Source organism: Bidens hawaiensis, unplaced genomic scaffold (genome assembly GCF_021521415.1).
Source record: "Bidens hawaiensis isolate Kalapana, Puna unplaced genomic scaffold, B.hawaiensis_p1.1 tig00022042_1, whole genome shotgun sequence".
Classification (NCBI taxonomy): Eukaryota; Viridiplantae; Streptophyta; class Magnoliopsida; order Asterales; family Asteraceae; genus Bidens; species Bidens hawaiensis.
Window position 1 is genome coordinate 253,777 of NW_027493420.1, and position 19,419 is coordinate 273,195.

The 19,419-nt window shown below is 34.0% G+C and overlaps 3 protein-coding genes across 3 annotated transcripts; 1 reads left to right on the plus strand and 2 right to left on the minus strand.

The window, feature by feature from the left end:
* Positions 1–210: 210 nt before the first annotated feature.
* Positions 211–3,289, plus strand: LOC143564573 (uncharacterized). The gene is made up of 4 exons (XM_077051806.1): positions 211–316; positions 388–458; positions 2,912–2,995; positions 3,081–3,289. Exons 1-4 carry the CDS (start codon positions 211–213, stop codon positions 3,102–3,104), a joined length of 285 nt encoding a protein of 94 aa, XP_076907921.1. The 3' UTR covers positions 3,105–3,289.
* Positions 3,290–3,844: 555 nt separating this feature from the next.
* On the minus strand, positions 3,845–5,633 carry LOC143564574 (uncharacterized). The gene is made up of 2 exons (XM_077051807.1): positions 5,261–5,633; positions 3,845–4,512 (listed from the first exon to the last, which is right to left on the minus strand). Exons 1-2 carry the CDS (start codon positions 5,465–5,467, stop codon positions 3,928–3,930), a joined length of 792 nt encoding a protein of 263 aa, XP_076907922.1. The 5' UTR covers positions 5,468–5,633; the 3' UTR covers positions 3,845–3,927.
* Positions 5,634–6,512: 879 nt separating this feature from the next.
* On the minus strand, positions 6,513–10,352 carry LOC143564575 (protein LAZ1-like). Its single transcript, XM_077051808.1, has 8 exons — positions 10,136–10,352; positions 10,005–10,061; positions 9,103–9,211; positions 8,835–9,019; positions 8,664–8,752; positions 7,945–8,206; positions 7,050–7,301; positions 6,513–6,845 (listed from the first exon to the last, which is right to left on the minus strand). Exons 1-8 carry the CDS (start codon positions 10,295–10,297, stop codon positions 6,513–6,515), a joined length of 1,449 nt encoding a protein of 482 aa, XP_076907923.1. The 5' UTR covers positions 10,298–10,352.
* Positions 10,353–19,419: the final 9,067 nt, after the last annotated feature.

A 19,419-nucleotide genomic window follows, 5' to 3' on the forward strand; every position in this document is an offset into this window, starting at 1 on the left:
ATAAAAAAAACAAACAAAAGGCTAGCATATCTTTGACTATGTGTTTGATGCTAACATATCGTTATATGTAACAATGTAAGTTTGAATTTGAAGTTAGGCTGATTATTGAAGGGCTTATATGTGATAATGAGGAAAACATGAAGGGAATTATTAATTATTATCAGAAAAGAAAGGACGCCAACATCTTGTCTGTTTTCGATCGGAAAAACAATGGCTTCAACAACTTTGGCGGCTCGTCAAGCCGCAACTCTTCTCCGACTCTCCTCGTCTAGACCGGCTTCCCTTATCCAGCGCCGTGGTCTCGCCGGCGCCGCTGGTACAATACCTCACACTGACACTCTTTTTTTTTTTAATTTCTTAATCACTCTAAAATCACTCTAATTGCAGATCATCATGGAGCTGCGAAGGTTGATTTCTGGAAGGATCCGATGAGTCCGTCTACGTGGAAGGAAGAACATGTGAGTATATATATATATATATATATTTTTTTTTAACAAATTCAAACACATGTGAGTTTGTCTCCTTAGGGCTAGCGTTTTCAAATATTCTTAATTTTATTTTTATGAAGAGTTATTCATGTTGGAATTAATTGGATCGAACAACGCTCATCATTTTTGTCTATTTCAACAACTCTATTAATGCAAACCTAGCTAAACTCGTTTCCTTAGAGCTGTAATTGAGCCGAGCCAAGGGTGCTCGACCTCGGTTCGTTTACTTTATAGAGCTGAACAATTCAGCTCGAGCCGAGCTTGTTTAATTTTTTTGTTTATCTTATGTTCAAATTTTGATATATAAAAGTATAATTTTAATATACTTTTTATGGATTTGGATCAAATACAAATGACTTTTATCGTGACAAGTTTACAAGTAACTAGAGTAGTTATTTTAACACTTGAGTAATTATTATTACACCATAACTTTTGAACTAGAGTAATTATTTTATAACATAATTACTCTAGTTCAAAACTGTAATTACTCTAGTTAGTTGCATGTTTAGTATGCTAATTTTATTTGTACCGGATCTCGCCCCAACTTTTTATAAACTAGAGAATTTATAACGTTATTTTATTTTTGCTTTTTATTTTATAATAATGTTTTAAAGATTGAGTGACATAATATATGTATTATTTTTAACTTTTTCTGTTTTTGGTGTGCTATTATTATATATAGATATTAAAATTTAGGGTTTAATCTAAACGAAACAACGAGCCGAGCCAACCTTGGCTCGAGCTCGGCTTGTCAAGAAATAGAGTCGAGCTGAGCTACATAATTCAAAATCGAGCTTTTTTTGAGTGAGCCGCGGACTTTTGGAACAACTCTATTTCCTACACCAACTCTAATTCCTAATGATACTCGATAATAAACATTACACTTTGGGTATGTTTGGCAAGGAGCTTTTAGGAGCTTTTAGGGGCTTCAAGCTTTTAATAAAAAGCTCCAACCTAACAAAAAGCCTTGTTTGGTTCAATGGGCTTGAAGCTTTTATATTAAGAGAAAAAGCTCTTTTTCTAAACACTACTACTACTAGCGTTTGAGAAAAGGCTACAAGATTTTACAATTTTGGTACTTGAACTTTCATCAACTTTTGTTAATTTATATAATAGTTACATATTTTACCCTTATTCAAAACTAACTACCCCCGTGACTCTTTAAAAGTCAATAACTTTTTCACACGTTAATATTTTTTTAAACACATTACATCATAAAAAAGAGCATTTTATTCTCTTTAATTTGAATATGATATTGATATACTTCTTTACCGGTTATGATTGGCAACAAGTCGAGTCAGACAAGCTCGGGTCATGTGTAAGACCAAATTAGGGTCGGAACAAGTCGATAAAAAATGGTTAATTTAGTTCGGTTCGTGTCGGTACGGTTTTGGGTCGAAAGGAGCCAGGTCAGAATATGTTTCAAATTAAAACGGTGTCGGGTCGGAAAGGGTTTCAAATCAAAAGAGGTTGGTTTAAAAAACTATCTATTTGAAATTACTGTATATTTTAGCTTTGTTTCTTGATTTTCGCCACGATTACACGCTTGCTGCCTTTGCACGAAGTACACGTCTGCATTCAGGTTATGCGTGCACTAATATCAAGTAAATCGCGTACCGACACTGATTATGCGGTTGATCTCAGGTTGTGCGCGCACTCCGCCGCACCGCGCTGGCACCTAATTAGTTTTATTAAAAGCTCCAGCTACTCAGCCAAATACCTAAATATATCTAAAAAGCTTCAGCTACTCTGCCAAACACCTAAATATATCTAAAAAGCTACAGCTAATAGCTACCAGCTACAGCTACCATCTTCTAGCTACCAGCTTCCAGCTAGTTTTGCCAAACATAATCATATACCTTATACTCAAAATTTGAGACAATTGCACTAAAACAACTTCTTTTCCTTGTTTTATGGATAATGTGTGTAGGGTTATTAAGCTTTTAATTAAGCACACAAGAAAATAAATAACCATTAACATGAATTCCTTTGTCTACCACAATAAAATCAATGACTTGAATACATTTTGTCTCGGATGAAAGGACGATAGAGACTAGGCGAGTAGGTGGTATGGCGTTCACTAGTAGGATCTTTGAACCAAACGGGTTTTACCTCACCGTGATAGCGCCTTCCATCGAGTGTTCACGGGTGTTGGCCGTAAGTGAGGGTTTTCCTCGGATCGAAAGGCGAGTGTATCCCGATGTGATGAATTTAGCTAGTAGTATCTATAACTCTTTAGTAATTATCTCCTAACAGTAAATTAATCATTTAATTTACACTCTAATCTTTTATCTTCAAACTCTTTATTATTTTTACCCCTTCTACTTCTTGGTTGTTCGTATTTGACCTCGTTCATATGTTAAATCAAGATTATATCCTTCAATTCATATGGTTATAATATAATATGAACTTTTTTATTTTAGTTTGTCATCATCTCATTATCTGGTTGGGGATTGTTAATCTTTGGTGGATACAAGGCTTTTTCAGGAGGCGAGAAGAAAGATGAGGTACACACTTGTGCTTGCGAATTTAATTACTGAAATGTGCAAAGTTTATACTGAAATTTGATTGTTGTTTTTGTTTGTGTGACAGAAATTGGTGGAAGCAGTGAACTAAGAGATTGGATTCAGAAGCTTTTTACTAATAATTTCTATGGGTCAGTAAGGTTTGTTTTTTTAAAGTTATTTGACCTATTTTCTAGATACTAATTGCATCTTTTGCGGTTTTGTCAATCGCGTATTTGAATAAAATGATCTTTTAGTTTTTTCTATGTGTTCTACTTTATAATATGCTCAAGAATCTTGAATTGCATTTAGTAGATTTGATTATCTGAACAGGGCCTAACAGTTGTGACAGTATGCCTTTAAACCCGAAGCGAATGTCTAGTGAACTGTTTGACAGGAAGTTCATTTATGTTTGTTTACTTAATAAATGAACAAGCATAAACAGTTTTTGAAGTCAGTTAGTTAAACAAACAAACGTGAATACATGCGTCGTTCATTTTCTGTGTTTGTGCGCGTTCGGTTACGTTTCTTCATTTATCCTCTTTATTTCATTGGTTTATGTTCGTTTATATATTTATTCAAAATATTTAGGCCAATTATAGTTTAGTTTAGTTTTATTAAATCTTTAGGCTCAACATATTGATGCTCGCATTTACTTTTTAATTGGTGTTTGCTCATTTGTGTTCAAGTATGCATGTGTGATTACGTTCGTGAACCGTTTGTTTATGCTAATAACAAATGAACACGAACACGCATGCACACAAATTTTCTTAACGAACAGACACGGACAAGAAAATTGTGTTGGTCTAATTTCTCGTGGTCTATTTTCGATTAAATTTAAATGAACGAACACCCTAGTTGCCGGAATTTGAAATCAAGAAAACAGAATTTAGAAATTACTTATATTATCATAACACACCATCTAAAGAATGCGATCACTCTTCTGTTTCTTCCTTGTAATCTTGATCAGCTTCCGCAACATTTCTAGAAGATTCCAAATCGGCTTCTGTCTCGATTTCCGCATCATCTTCATCCATTTTATCAGCTTCAGGATGAACTTCTGTGGGGCCCACATCAGGTTCTCCTTTCAGTTGACTTTTTTCATTTTGAGTTTGACCATCAGTTTTGGTTACCAAACTCTTGTCCCTTTGGGTTAACCCATCAGTGGTATTGTGAAGTTCAATCTTTGTATCATCTTGATGGTCAGCTTGAACTTTGACCTTGTTGGTCAAGTTGACTTCACGACTTGATGGGTCGTCCGAACTAACGGACCAGATTTTAGGTGGGGTTTGCAGAGTGCTTTTAAAACCTTGAATTTGAGATTCTTTGTGTTTGATTTGGTTCTGTTTTTCATTAATTGCTAACTCAAGAACGCGTTGCTCGTCTCTCATGGAACCGATGGTGGATTTCATCTCCATGATCTTGTTATTGAGCTCAATCTTTTGGGCTCCAATGGAGTATAGCTTTGCAGTCAATTCTTGAATCTTCTTTTTGTTTTCTTTTGCATATTGCCTTTCTTTCTGCCATCAATGGGATAACAGTGTTGGTATAAAAATATTAAACGTGATAAGATGCAGGAGTCTATGGCCCGGTTTGGCTGGTTTTGATGAAAATCCCGGGCCGAACCACCAACTACGAGTTTTTAGGTTTCTTCGGTTTTGATTAAAATTTTGGGCTGAACCACTTGATTACAATGTATAGCAAAGACAAACCAAACGGCTGCTTTTACCGCCACTCGTTTTTTAAAAGTAATTGATTTTATAGTAAAAAAATTAAAATAATAAACAGGGTTCATGGTTACAATACTATATAATACACAAATATCTGCATATATAGTCTTTCCTTTTTTACAGTCAATTGCAGATAGCATGTGCAAATGGAGGTGTTCAAGGGCCGGTTTGGACGGCTGTAACAAAAACAGTCCAAACCACTAACTAAAATTTTTGGAATGACAAACCAAACCGGCCAGTTTTGGCGGTCTAGCGTTCTGGTTTGACGGTTTATATCAATTTTTTTTTTCTAAACATCAGCTTGTATTAAAAAAATAACAATAATAATAAAGATGGTTCACGATTATAATTCAGTCATATTATGCATGTATACATATTTCGAAAACCAAAAAATATATAAAAACAGTAAAAGTGAAATGGTTGGTTTTGAGGGGTTCTGAACCAGGAACCAAAAACTGCGAAAACCGAACTGGATCTTAAACATGTCTCGGCTAAGATGGTTGGATCAGCTTAATATAGAGATTATGACATCAACTACCTGCAAGAGGAGGTGAAGAGAGAGAATTTGGCGATCTTTGTCTTTGATAATGACGTTAAACAACCGCATGTCTTTTATCCTCTGAACCGCCATCATTCCCATTAACGCAACCAAGATCACCACCATCACCACCGTCATTTTCTTCTTCTTCATCCATCCACCACCACCTCCACCACAGTTGTTGTCTGGGTGTCCCTTCATCCCCATTCTGTTTGTGTGTATGTGGTTTGTGATGATGGTTCATAAAGTGGAAAGTATTCCACGAGGTTAAAACTTAAAACGAGGTGTGGAGTGAGTAGGTAAGTGCATGGGACTTGTGCCCCAACTAAAGTGCTTAATTCACTCTGTTTTTTTGTTTATTTATTCTTTTGAAATATGCCTACTGAAATCAAGGTTTGAATGACAATATTTTCATGAGAGAGGCGTGACAAAAAATCGATTATTCAAACATAAAACAAGTTAATAGAAAATGTGAAACTCAAATAACCGACCTAAAGTAATGCACAATGTTTCGGTTTTGTTTTATGAAAACCGAACCGTTAAGCTGCGCATGCACTGAACTTGTTCAAATGTTTGTTATTGAACTTATGATCTTAATTCATTATTTTGGTTCAAAAGTTGTGTTCGTATTCATTATGATTAATAAGATGTTAACAAAAAGGGTAGGACAAAAGTTTAAGGCCGAGTTTTTATTGATATGGGCAATTACATTTTTCAAGTCCAAATGTAGAACCGAAAATGAAACCACAGCCGAATCAAACCAATGTGTAAAATTGAAACTTTGATTTTGGTTCAATTTTTGCCTTAAACCGACCCGACCCGTGTACACCCTAACTTTCATTTTATACGTGACAATAAATAATACATATATATGCCAATCTATAAGCGAGTACAAATTTATATATTTATATGTAAAATTGTTGTGATATACATAATTATTTTGTGATTTGTTTCATAAAATAATACCACTAACATTATTAGTGCAAGTTATTATATTTAAAAGTAGGTCCATAAGAGTTTTAAAGGCTCAAGAAACCTAATATCATATTACTAAAAATTATGATTCTTAACATAAAATCATCATCATCATATGCACACATTAGCTAAAGGAGCATAACATTTGGTTGCTAAAGCAAGAAAATAAACTTGATTATATGAAAATCAAATGGTTGCTACATTCATGCTACAACCTTTTTCAAATATCTTTTTAATTATCATATAAAACGAGTGGTTTTCCGGTTAAGCAATGCTCCTAATCCTTCGTAACCCACCTACTCCCGCGAACCTCATATCGACCAAAGTTCAAGCTTTGGTCAGTAATATTCTCCCCTACACTTGTGTAACTCCTGCGATGCCTTCTTTTTTTAGTGTCACCACTGTAGCTAAAACTCCCGTTTAATAGTGGATCATCGATTCCTCGTATGATTCTTTGTTTGTTGATACAACTGTCATCTTTTGTTCTTTGATCCTTATCTGACTTCTTTATGTTTTCAGATATTTTGTGAAGCCTTTCATTAAACTTTGTGATCCCTTTCTCTACAGGTACCACAGCTTGGCTAACTGTAAACCTCAAATCACTAACAATCTGTTTCAAAAAGAAATTGAATTTAGGTAATCAAGTTGTAAACAAGTTGACGGGTTGAGATGTTTAATCAAATGATTGAACAGATCAATTGGAGCACAACCTGTCTATTAAACAAGCTAGACATGACAACCCTAAGTCGGTTTATTTTCAAGTCATGTTTCTTGTTGTATTTAGTTAAAAGCATGCAAAACAAAGAAAACTTACATATCCACCGCCACCAACGAAAACATCACGAACACTTTCTCGAATGGCGGTTTTGATCTTAACATCTCCTTGGGGTCGTGGTAGCCGTAGTTTTGTGGGGCGTTCACTGTCCCTAACTTCATCAGGGTCTAAAGGACAGTCACTAGACGCGTAATCACCAAGAACAGAAAAATCCCCCATATAAAGATCTCCCATTAGTTTGTACGGTTCGGATGGAAACACATATAAGTGAACCATAGAAGCAATCCCCATCTGTTCTTGATTCAGACATACTTAAGTTAAACTTCAGAACGTTAACATAACAACACTTTTTGCAACGTGTGAACTGAAGTAGGGGTGTTTACGGTCCGTTTTTGACGGTTTTTAAGTCAAACCGTTAGTTAAACGAGATTTTGACCAATGCAAACCAAAATCAAAATGTTACTAACGTTTAGTTTGGCGCTTTGGCTTACCAGGCCTTTATAATATAGAAGTGATAATACGTAAAAGTTAAAAGACCTGACTCCTTGTATTGTATTGTTAAGCAAATCTTAACCATTTGTATAGCCCAACTTAAAATAATTACAAGCTCAAGTAAAATGCAAAAAAGCTACATAGCCAAAAATCTTTTACGGACCAGTTGTTTTTTTTTTTTTTTGTAAAGTTTTAATATAAATCACAAACCAAACCGTTTGGTACGGTTTGAATATGGCGAATTCACCAAAAATGTCATCTTGACCAATGAGTTTGACAAAATAGCCTTAACTTTTAAAAGCGTCATCTTGGGTTGCTAATATATTATATTTTTTAGAACCCAACCGAGAAATTAAGCTGATGACCATTTTAAACGGTTTCACAATTTCAAACAGACCATAAACACCCCAAATTGAAGGTATGTCTAAGTGAAGAAAATTACCTCAATACAAATAATAAAATTCTGGATACTAGATTTGAACTGCAGCTCTTGAGCTCTTGGACTTCTGACCAACCCAAAAGAAAAAAGAAGGGCAATGGCTACACCTTGCCACCATGTCAGGAATACAATTGATTTAAAAGTTAGAAACTTGGACAATGGATTGATATGTGAAAGTTCATGCTTTGTGATTTCATAAAACTGAACTAAGCAATATAAAGCCCATGTCTGACTGAAGTTTATAACAACAGCCATGTAAGGGTACCTGCATATCCAACAAGTTTAATAAACCGACATTAGTCAATGCTCAAGTTTAACCCGAAACATGAAAACAGACCCCGAAAAATAATGAAAATCACAACAATGACCATTTGATTAAACTATTTTACTCAAATAGCTGCAATTGCACTCTAATCACCACTCACCAACGGCGCAGAAAAAGCCAAAACTGCGCCACTGGCGTAGAAATAACTAAAATTGTGCCACTAGTGATGACCAATAACAAGATGACATGTGGCATCAGTGCATCACCAATAGCGCTTTTAGCATAAAATTTGCACCATTGACGATTACTTATCTACTATCAAATAATTTTTCATTTTCTTCAAGTACACGTGGCACATAATTATTGGATGTAACCAATTGTAACAGTCAACTGGTTATGTGTTCATAATCATGGTCAAATGGTTATTTATGTGACTTTCCTGAAACTGCTAGCTTACCCACATCCCCACTTGAAGTCACCTTCACAATATACATCAAATGCTTCAAGAATCACAGCCAAAACAGATGTAATAGCCTTTATGAGCATCTGTTAGAAAAAATCACAAGTTTTTCATATATAGTATGAAGTCATAAGTTTTTCGTGATGACAAATTAAACAGAAAACTTACATATTGAACAATTCCAGCTTTCATGATTTGATAAACCCACTGCCCGAGTTTCCATGGTTTTAAAAACAAATTCATTGGAAAAATATGTCTAATGATTCCCTTTTCGGAGGTTTGGTCTAGCAACGGGCTTCTCTGACCCGCACGTCCTTCCCTCTCCATGAAATTAATAGCCCGCTTCTCGCCCCCTTGAGAAAGAAAAGAAAATTATTCATAATCTTTGATAATATGTGCAAATTAATGAAAGACATTCATGTTTTAAGTCACATACCCAAGCATGCAATTAGATATCTCCCAAAGCAATACATTGCAAAAGCTTCATAGCAATCTCTTAGTATCTCGATTTCAAGGCTAATCGATGGATTCAACAGCGACACAAACTGCACATAAAAGTTCTAAGCATAATATGCATTCATGGTTCTTTTTTGGTGATTATGAGAACCCGTTAGAAAAAACTCAAGGAACCCACCGATACCCTAATGATCGTGGGACTAGGTAAGCCTCAGCCTACGCTGGGTAGGTGGCCTACAAGGTGTTAATACAGTAAACTAGTGGAAGCTGAATTATAACCTAAGACCTTTATAGAAGGAACCGGACGCTTATCATTGTTTCACCCCCTCTTTAAATAATCACATTAATTGAATGAAAGGTTTAAAAGCCTAAATATGAGCATAATGACATATGTTACTCTATGTGATTTGCCTGTGAAATAAGCAAACTCTACCCTATTTGTTGAACTTAGATTTATGGAACTTCTTGTACTTCTTGGTGGTTTCCCGTAAACGAACTCTACAAGTTCACTTAGGTGGCAAGGGAACTCCATAGGTTTTTCACCAAACTCTATGAAGTTAGCTTACAGGGGTAGCGAACTATCTATAATCACAAGAAATTCGAAAGACAGCAAGAAGTACCAGTCTCCTTTCTAAATCACCACCTACTAATTATAGAAAAAAAAAATCCCTATAATTTGTTACCTTAAAACTTCCTATGTGTCACTAAACGTTATAGACCTTAAACATCCATATCCATCATCAGTCACCGACACCCGACATATGAATAAATAATAAACAAATGAAACACCATCTTCTTAGTTCTTAAATGCAATTATGTCATATACTTTCTTCTCAAGATTCAGGAGTCGTAAACACTACAAAACAACCGAGTATCACTTACAGATTCAACAGCATAACTCGGTACCATGAACACAATACCAAACAAAAACTTTTGTTCCTGTCAACCAAACACCACCCAAACTTATCAAGCACATTGTCTACGTTTCGATATAAATTGTATGAGAGCGAGACCTCGGGGTTCTTGTAAGCAGATAGGTGCTGGAATAAGAGGAAAATGGACAGGGTGAGACTGACAAAAACAAAGACAGCAGCCACTAGGGTAGTCCATGGGAATGCGGAGTATTTAAGGATTGTGATCAAACTAACAAATGCTTTTCCTCGTATCTTCTTCATAGGATTGCTTCAAACAAATCCAGATGATCTTCGATCCAAAAAAGAAGAATGAAATACACCATGAGAATGGAAGGTTAAGATGAGTGAACGATGGATTTGATTAGTGCATGCATGCAGAACTAATCGAAATTGACCTAACCCTAAAATCCTCGTGAATTGCTTTGCTTGATTTGATTAAGCCACTGAATTGGGTGAAATTAGGGAACACGTCAAGATTTTGATCCATCAACAAAATAGGTCTTAAGAAATGAAAATACCCTTTGAGTTTTGATATTATTTTTGGAGAAAATAAATAAATCATATGGATTAACAAATGTTGTTAAGCTTTTGCTAATACTAGTAAAAAGCTCGCGTGAGGCGGCGTTGACAATTTACAAGACGATACTTGTTTCTTGTTAGTTTATTAATTCTCTCGTGATATATCATATAGTATTGTAGCTGACGTTTTCCGGGCTTTTCTACGTTTATTTCTTCCGCTTCATGATGTCGATCCTGTGAACTTTGTACGACTGGTTATGCATGATGTGATTCTCCGACTGGCCTTTTCTCACACCGGTTTAATCTTAATACTTGTAAATTTATAAAGATTCATTTGATATAATAAAATAAATTATAAAAAAATACTAAAAGTTTTATTTGATCAGTTTAAGATAAACCTGTCAACTATAATCCATTAGGGTTATCATGCATTTAAGTAAAATGCCTAATCATTTAGAATAGGTCAAAATAAAAGAAAGGACAAAGTTTTCTAAAAAAAGGGGTGTAAATTGGTAAAAAAATGTTTAACTGGGCGTCGGTACGTGCATAGTAATTGGACCAAAATGAGAAAAAAAAAAAAAAAGAAAAAATCGGTTTCTTTCTTTCTTTTTTTTTGTTCATTTTTAAGCCAACACGTTATGACCTAAATCCCGTTCCGCCCCGACTCTGTTCAACTCGAAATATGTTTTGACCTAACGTGATCCTTTTCGACGCGAACCAAATTAACCCTTTTTGTATCGAGCTATTCCGACACAAATCCGATCTAACCCATGACCCAAGCCTGGGTGACCCCAGCCGACCCGCTGCCCGCGCTAACTAGTAATCACGTAACATGTTAATTTTTAAAAAAATTTAAACTATAGCAATATAATACTAAAATTAAAGAGAATAAAATGCTCGTTTTTATTATATAATATATTTTATTTAAATATATTGACGTGTGAAAAATTATGCCCGCTAAAAAGCGGTGGGAGTAGTTAGTTTGAAATAAGGGATAAATGTGTGATTATTCTTTAAATTTACAAAATTGAGTAGAGTTGAGGGACCAAAAATTGTATTTATTTTTTGTAAATGAAAGTTTACTTAAATATTGGTGAATAAAGAGAATTTTGCCCCTAAATTTTTAAAATTATATGCATTATAGTTTATACGGTTTCAGAAGAGAGGGCATTGTTTGGAGGAGAGACAAGATGAGCGTTTTAAAAAATGGGTTATGTGAGGGTGTGACGAGAGAGGGAGGACGCAATTTGGATCGTTTTAGGGTGGAGGGTTCCATCCCGGGACCATGTTAATATATGTGTGTTTTGGTTTTTATTATATTTTTTTTGATTGCTTGAAAATAACACAATTTCTTTAGAGTATTTACATTTAATCCATCAAAAAATGTGAGTAAAGTTTTTATAATGTAATGAGTGGTTTAGGGTGTTGTGACTGGAAGAGAGACAAATTCATTGATTTTTCTGTATATTTGACAAGTTATTGTTCGTGCCCTATAATTTTTTAGTATATTTTGAAAGTGGTTGCGAGTGAGGAATAGAAATAGTATTGATGAAGGTATAAGAAAGTATTACTTAATTAAAAAAAATGGAGAAAATGTAGTAATTTTTAGTGTAAATTTGAATTCAAAGATACGAGAAAGGATGAGATTGCTCTTAGGCATTGGGTCCTTCACCGGACGCCCTATAATAGGAATGGATGTAAATACTTCTGATTATGTTATACTATTCAGGTATGCTAAATGCGTTTAATATGATGACAACTTCAAAGCTCTTAATCTCCCATCAATATTATTATTAAATATATAATAATAATAATAATAATAATAATAATAATAATAAAAAGACGGTTATATTTGATTTTGTATATCAAAAAATTGAAACTTGAACTCAAATTGAAACAATGCTGGTGTTATGTTCTGCCCCTGCCAATTATCACAAGATGGCATAGAGATGCAGTTTGCAACCAATCATCTAGATAGATCACTAATGTATGAATTTTTATATAAATTTGTCTTTAACCACCATTATGAATAATGTTCTAGCGTACTTCCACTTAACAAACCGGCTACTTAGGATGAAGGAAACAATTGCAACTACTGGATTAGAGGGTAGAATTGTAAATATGTCATTTGTAGCTCATCTTTACACCTATCAAGAGGGGATCATTTGCTCTTCGTATGATGACATTTTGGATCTTAATACTTTTCCTGAACCAGCTATTCGGACAAAAAGGTATACGAGCAGTCCAAGTTAACCCTCTAATATTGCATTTTTTGTTTTCTAGATATGTGAGACTATTTTAATCTAATCTCATGTTTGGTTAAATTGTAATGCAGGAAGAAGAGCCAAATATTCTAGGAAGCGTTTATCCACTTACATTAAAGGTGTATACTTCATTAGATACAATAGTTGACTTAAAAAGTCAAACTACATTATATGAATTCCTCTTTTATTTTTTGTATGATATTAAGATTTATATGCATTCATCTTTTAATTGCTGTAAATGGTGTTCTATATTGCTGGAAAATGATAGTTTAAGCAGTGTTTATATGTTGTAAAATGATGTTGTAGCATGTGGTTTTATGTGTTGTAATGGTGTTTTATATGCCTGAAAAACGATGTTGTAAAGTGTAGTTTTAGGTGCTCTAATGTTGTCTTATATTGCTGGAAAATGTGATGTTAATGGTGTTGTATATGTTGTAAAGACTACTGTAAAATGTGAATTTAGGTGCTGTAAATGATGTTTTCTATTGCTATAAAATACGGTTTTAGGTACTATAAATGGTGTTTTACATTGTTGAAATATGGTGAGCTAAATGCACTGAAACATGAACTATTTTGCTAATACTTTATTTTGATTTTCATATTTACTTCAATGCAACTTTTAATGATCAATTTTCAGTAGTTTGTTGATTACCGTAAATAATTTATGAAACTTAAATTTATATTTAATTCTTTGATACCCTTTTCAAAGTTTGTTTATATATACAGTAAGTTGTATATGCAACAGTAAGTTTTCAAATCAATCTTTTTATTCATTTAATCATCATTCATTCATTCGTCCGTTCATGATTAATATGGTTTAATCAGGTGCAACATCTATCATGACTTTCATTTAATTTGTATTTTGTTGAACTAAAAGGTTTGATTGACATTTTGAGATGGTAAAATGTACGTAGTCCCATCTTTTCAGTTGTTTGTAAAATCTCTTAATAACTTTAAGATCACCCACTACTAGGGGTGTGTTTTTTAACCGTACCCGAATAACAAGCCCAAACTAAAGCAACCCGAGACCCAAATAACCCAACCCGAAATCACCCGAACCGATTAAACTCTTAACCCGAACCCGAGATAAAATATTCGGGTCGGTATTTGGGTTGAAATACCCAGATTCGGGTTGACCCGAATAACCCGAAGTATAATAAATCAATGCATGTATCCCTAATTTTATAGGGTAGTTTAGCGGTAAAGTAGCACGATGATCTTATGAATTCTTGTTCGGTTGTTCTCAAGACTCCAATTAATACTAGATCTATCATATCCCAATGTATTAATGACCATAAAGCATGTGGAGAATGCATCTTCAATTCAAAAACTTAAACAGTATAGTATTTAAACCAATATTTATTAAGCATGTTTCTTCAATCTACACAAGTATTAATCCACATGCTACAACACTCCTTCATCCCGTCTAATGCATTCTTATATGATAAATTTCATGTTTTGCTAAATAATATATGCTATTGTTAAATATGGCTGTATATTATGGTTTTGTAACGGCTTAGAATATGGTTTTTTAATTTATGATATTGTTAAAGGCAGATTTTTTTTTAATTTGTTAAACCCGAAACCCAACCCGAATTTACCCGACCCGTATAACCCGAAACCCGAACAAACCGAACTTATTTGGGTCGGTTCTTGGGTCAATTTCAAACAACCCGAAACCCGAACAACCCGACCCAAACAACCCGAAACCCGAATAAATAAACCTAAACCTTTTCGATTACAAACAACATTTGGTTACAAAAGTACCACAATATTTAACACATGCCAACCGCTAACAAAAAAAAACCTAAACTAGGTAACACATGTCGTTCACAAAAATATCTAGATAAAATTAGAAAGCATACTAAGATTACTTCTTGGCTAATGTTTTTCATCGTTTCTTCAAATTGTTCTTATAATTGTTGCTCCCTTTCCTTTCATTCAGCCGGCTCTCATTCCATTCGTTCCAAACGATTGTTCTTATAATTGAGCTCTCATTCGCGCTATTTTTCTAATTCGGGTCCAACTTCTTGAGCCTAAAAAATTGTTGAAACATACATAATCAAATATATAATACATATTTACATAAAATCATATGCACATATGCTCAAAATAAGTTTGGATCAAAACGAGTATACTTAAAGTAGTTGCATGTCAACAAGTTGTGATAAAAATATGTCCGAGTCCAAATGAATCAATCTAAAACATAACAAAGCAAATATATGGAAATCAAACAAGAACTTGTTAATAAAAGTGTTTCTACATATATCTAAAAAACTATAAAATCAACTAACAACCTAACACAATAACCTAGCGATTACACGGCCGACCCTGTGCCACCCATACCCATAACCCAAAACCCATTTAGCATACCCGATCAACACTCCAAATAACGCATATTTACATACATGCATATGCATACAAGCATTTTAACAATGATTTCCAAAAGCGATCCTAACCCAACAACAATAATGCCTAAGCAAACTATGTAATGCAACATGCAAACAATGCTTTCCAGAACTGATCCTCCTAATCCGGAAACAACTAAGCATAAACAATATGAGAGAAAAAAGTATGGTGTAATTCTTAAAACAATAATAAAAATAGTAATAAACAAAATGCCTATATTATACCTTTCCACCATGAGTACTAGCACGACGACCACCACCAGGATTACCTTGACTGCCGGCCATAGTGCATACACCCTGTATTTAATAGAAAAAAATGGTTAGATATATAATATAATATTGACAACCCTATGATAGGAAATAATTTAAAGTCATGTTCGACTTCATCTAAAGAGTGATTAGAATAAACCATTTCATAATCATCGTCGTCATCCTCATCTTCATCGTCATCGTCATCTTCACCTTCATCTTCATCTTCATCTTCATGGTCATTATCAACATCATCATCATCTTCAGGTTGCTCCTCCTCAAAAATCATTTGCTCTTCTATATTGGTATTTGTAACCCGATCTAAACGTTCACTTCTGGTAGCATTATCCGGTAACTCAAACCTTTCATCCATCTGAAAGAGCGCATTTGCTTCCGTGTTTCCATCATTCAAGACTTCAGTTTCAGGTGTAGTGACCTCATAAATGTGTCGAGCTTTTGTCTTAACAACTGCCCATAGATCTTTTGTATCACTTGTCACAGCAGGGTAAGAGGTGTAAAACACTTGTTCTGCCTGTGATGCTAAGATAAACGGGTCTTGGCTTTGAAGTCCGGACTTGGGTTCACATCAACCAGCTTATTTTTGTTAACTACTACACCATGTCTGTTATCAAACTATCTGCAGTTAAACAATACAACAGTTTGAGGCCCATTGCAATCATATTGGAGCTCTAGCACCTCGTCTAATAAGCCGTAGTTTGCCATTTAATACACAGGGCATCTAATTAATAACTTCTGGACCCTGTCTATAGTTTGCCATTCAACGTCTGTTGCGTATTTTTTTGCAAAATGCAAGAAATAAGAGACTACTAGTTTAAATTGCAGATTGAAAGTTCCATCTCTATTGGTTCTCATCGTATAAATCCATTCTCTATTCAAGGACATTTTTATCAACCTATGACCAAAATTCGACAGTTGTTAGAAATTAACAAATAGGCCCTTTTAAACAACAATTCCATGGGTTTCTAAACTAAAAGGTGTTAGGATATTCTGAAGTCAAATACTCAAATAACAACTTTGTTTTTTGTGACTTGGTTTTGAGCTTCTGTTAATGTGCAAGTGCAACTAAAGCAAAGCACAACTACAACCGATTTCCCTTAAATAAAAGTTGTTTCTACTTCACATTATTATACCAAAACTGAAACAGGACCAAATCTGACATGGATATATAAACCAGTATGGCATTTATTATGTCGTATTATGTTTTAATGGATAGGTCTTAACGGTCATATTTGCCTTAAAAGATTATATCAAGCCTTGATAGCTCTTAATGACCTATTATGGCCTGTTAGGTCTTAAAAGGTCATATCAGGTTGTAATGAGTCATATTGGATCTTAACAGATAATAACATATTATACTTTCCTTATTGACCATTTAGAGAGCGTTGATAACTCTTAATGGCCCAATATAACCTTTATTGTGATTTATTAGGTTCTAAAGGCCAGTAATAGGTCCAACATAGTGAATAATATCCGATCTTAACACACAGATGCTAATACACACTTATACATACATTGCCATCTGCAGATCGTTTGTTTTCTCAAATAAGTTTCAGTAACAAGCGTTTGCACAAGCTCTTCTTGGTGCAGACTTGGCACATCCACTTCTGAGATCTTCTAAGGTATGCAGAGGGTTAAACACCACACCCTACCAACACCCACTGTCCACTACCACCACCAACACTGTCCACCGTCCACCACCCACCCACCGTTCGTCACCACCACTGTCCACCACCCACCCCCAATGTCCACCACCCACCACTATTGCCGTCTACCACCACCGCCACCACCCACCACTACCACTATTCTGCATATATGGTTCGCAGACTACAGGCATTTTAACTCTGAAAAAACAAACATCACCTAACAGATATGCATATGCACATAGAGTATCGCACACACACGCACACTCATACATGTAGATTGATGCATACGTACACTACCACCCACAAAACATACTCATACACACGCATATACACATACAATAACACGCACACATACACACGTACATACTTTAAAACATACACGCACAAGAATGAGTAAATAAATAAATTAAATTAAAATTATTTTAGTGGGAAAATTGTCATAATATATGAAATGAGTTAAGAAACAAAATTATTTTTTTTTTGGAAAATTTGTCTGAAATATATTTTTGACATGTTTTCAACATAGCTTAAAACTTATTTTTTAACTAAATAAACAAGTTACCTTCATTAGAAAAATAAATGGATCGAATTATAAAGAATTTTCTTTTGGCAAACTTATAAGGAATCTCATTCTTTTTTCTTTATGAGATAAAAAGTCACTTTAATTTGTATTTTGTAAATAAATTATATGAATTAAAACTAAAAGTTAGTTTTGTGAGAAATTTGTCAGAAATGTATAATTTCTAACAATTTTCCTACAAAACTTTTAAAAAGTATATTTTAAAGTTATCAAACAAATAAGTTGCCTTACTAATAAACAAATTAAACGAATTAAAAAGTTAAGAATTAGTTTTGTGGCCAATTTATCAAAAATTCCAATAGTTTCCTACAACTTTCCGACAAAGCTTTAAAATTTATTTATTTTTCTTTAATAAATAAATAACTTACTATAGTTATTAAATAAATTAAATGAACTAAAACTAAAAATAAATTTTGTGGGAAATTTGTCTGTGAACTATCAGGAACTGCTTATTCGCATCGACAAAATACCTACAAATAAATTTTTGTCGCCATTGCGTCAGAAAATTGAAGGAAAATTTAGTTTTTTCCAAGTTCTTTTTTTTTGTCGGAAATTCGTTGCTAACTCGTTGGAATCCTTGTTTGTCGGTAATTTGTTACAAATTTTTGTCGAAAATATTTCACTTTTCTAGTAGTGACCCGAGAGTCTCACAACTACGTATATATGTTGTTTGTAACTGATTGTAAGAATACAAAATGCTTGAAATTATTTATATTACTAAATTTATTTACCTTTGCTGTTTTTGTTTTATTACAACCTCATGTGTTACATGGATTCTAACATAGTAAGGTTATAAGCAGGTATGCATGATACTTGCAGGAGAAGTCGTGAATTCAATATGTATGAGATACCATTCTATAATAAGGCATAAGACTATAACTACCATAAGCCGTCTCATAAGTCATAACCGACATACTAACTGTCAAAATTGAATATTGAATTTATTAAATTATAAGGCTATAAAGTACAAAACCGAAAGCTTAATCAAATTTAATATGAATCAGATATTCCGATAATACAAATAGAGAAAATGATAGGTGAATTGGTGTATTTTTACAATAGCAAAACTCCCCCCTTTTTATAGCATTGACATTCTCCTAGATCTTGATTTCAAGCTCGTTTTTTTATAGAAAATGTTATGAGACGAGTGGTTTTTTTTATAGAAAATGTTAGAGACGAGTGGTTGTGTCACACCCCGATTTAGGACCTAAGTGTGTGACTCATAGTTGGTACCTGTTTTGTAAATATATCAGAGTTACGAATTATTTAGCGGAAGACTTTGGTTATAATAAAATATTAATTTATTTTGAAAACTTCTCGGATCATAAATATCCAAGTGTTTAATTTACAAATCTTGTTTAATCTTGTTCGCAATGCTTTAATAATTAAAAACTGAGTCATCTCCATGTAGCGAGCATCTATTCCATGAGTGACTCTAATACGTGCTATCTGTGCTAAATCTGTTTCCCTGAAATGTGTGAGGAAAATACGTCAGCGATATGTTGGTGAATCATTGACTCTAAAACATTTAATAAATCTTTTACTGACAAAATAGTTTTCTTGAACACACTCAGCGAAAACGTCTCTTATTTTTTGGACTTGTGCCACTTGCCATGCATACACAATTAGAGCTCTTCGGGAAATGATGCCCATTGGAGAACTTTGGTTATGATTTCTAGCCTACGGCCACGTAGCCTTG

Bases quoted from the DNA above. Each gene is read 5' to 3' on its own strand.
- LOC143564574 (XM_077051807.1), bottom strand. From the start codon at position 5,467: ATGGGGATGAAGGGACACCCAGACAACAACTGTGGTGGAGGTGGTGGT. The intron at 4,513-5,260 runs GTAGTTGATGTC...CATTGATGGCAG, and splicing joins CTCTTCACCTCCTCTTGCAG to AAAGAAAGGCAATATGCAAA.
- LOC143564573 (XM_077051806.1), top strand. From the start codon at position 211: ATGGCTTCAACAACTTTGGCGGCTCGTCAAGCCGCAACTCTTCTCCGA. The intron at 459-2,911 runs GTGAGTATATAT...TTTTTATTTTAG, and splicing joins CTACGTGGAAGGAAGAACAT to TTTGTCATCATCTCATTATC. The intron at 2,996-3,080 runs GTACACACTTGT...TTTGTGTGACAG, and splicing joins GAGGCGAGAAGAAAGATGAG to AAATTGGTGGAAGCAGTGAA.
- LOC143564575 (XM_077051808.1), bottom strand. From the start codon at position 10,297: ATGAAGAAGATACGAGGAAAAGCATTTGTTAGTTTGATCACAATCCTT. The intron at 9,020-9,102 runs GTATGTGACTTA...TTCTTTCTCAAG, and splicing joins ATATCTAATTGCATGCTTGG to GGGGCGAGAAGCGGGCTATT. The intron at 8,207-8,663 runs GTAAGCTAGCAG...TTGGATATGCAG, and splicing joins GACTTCAAGTGGGGATGTGG to GTACCCTTACATGGCTGTTG.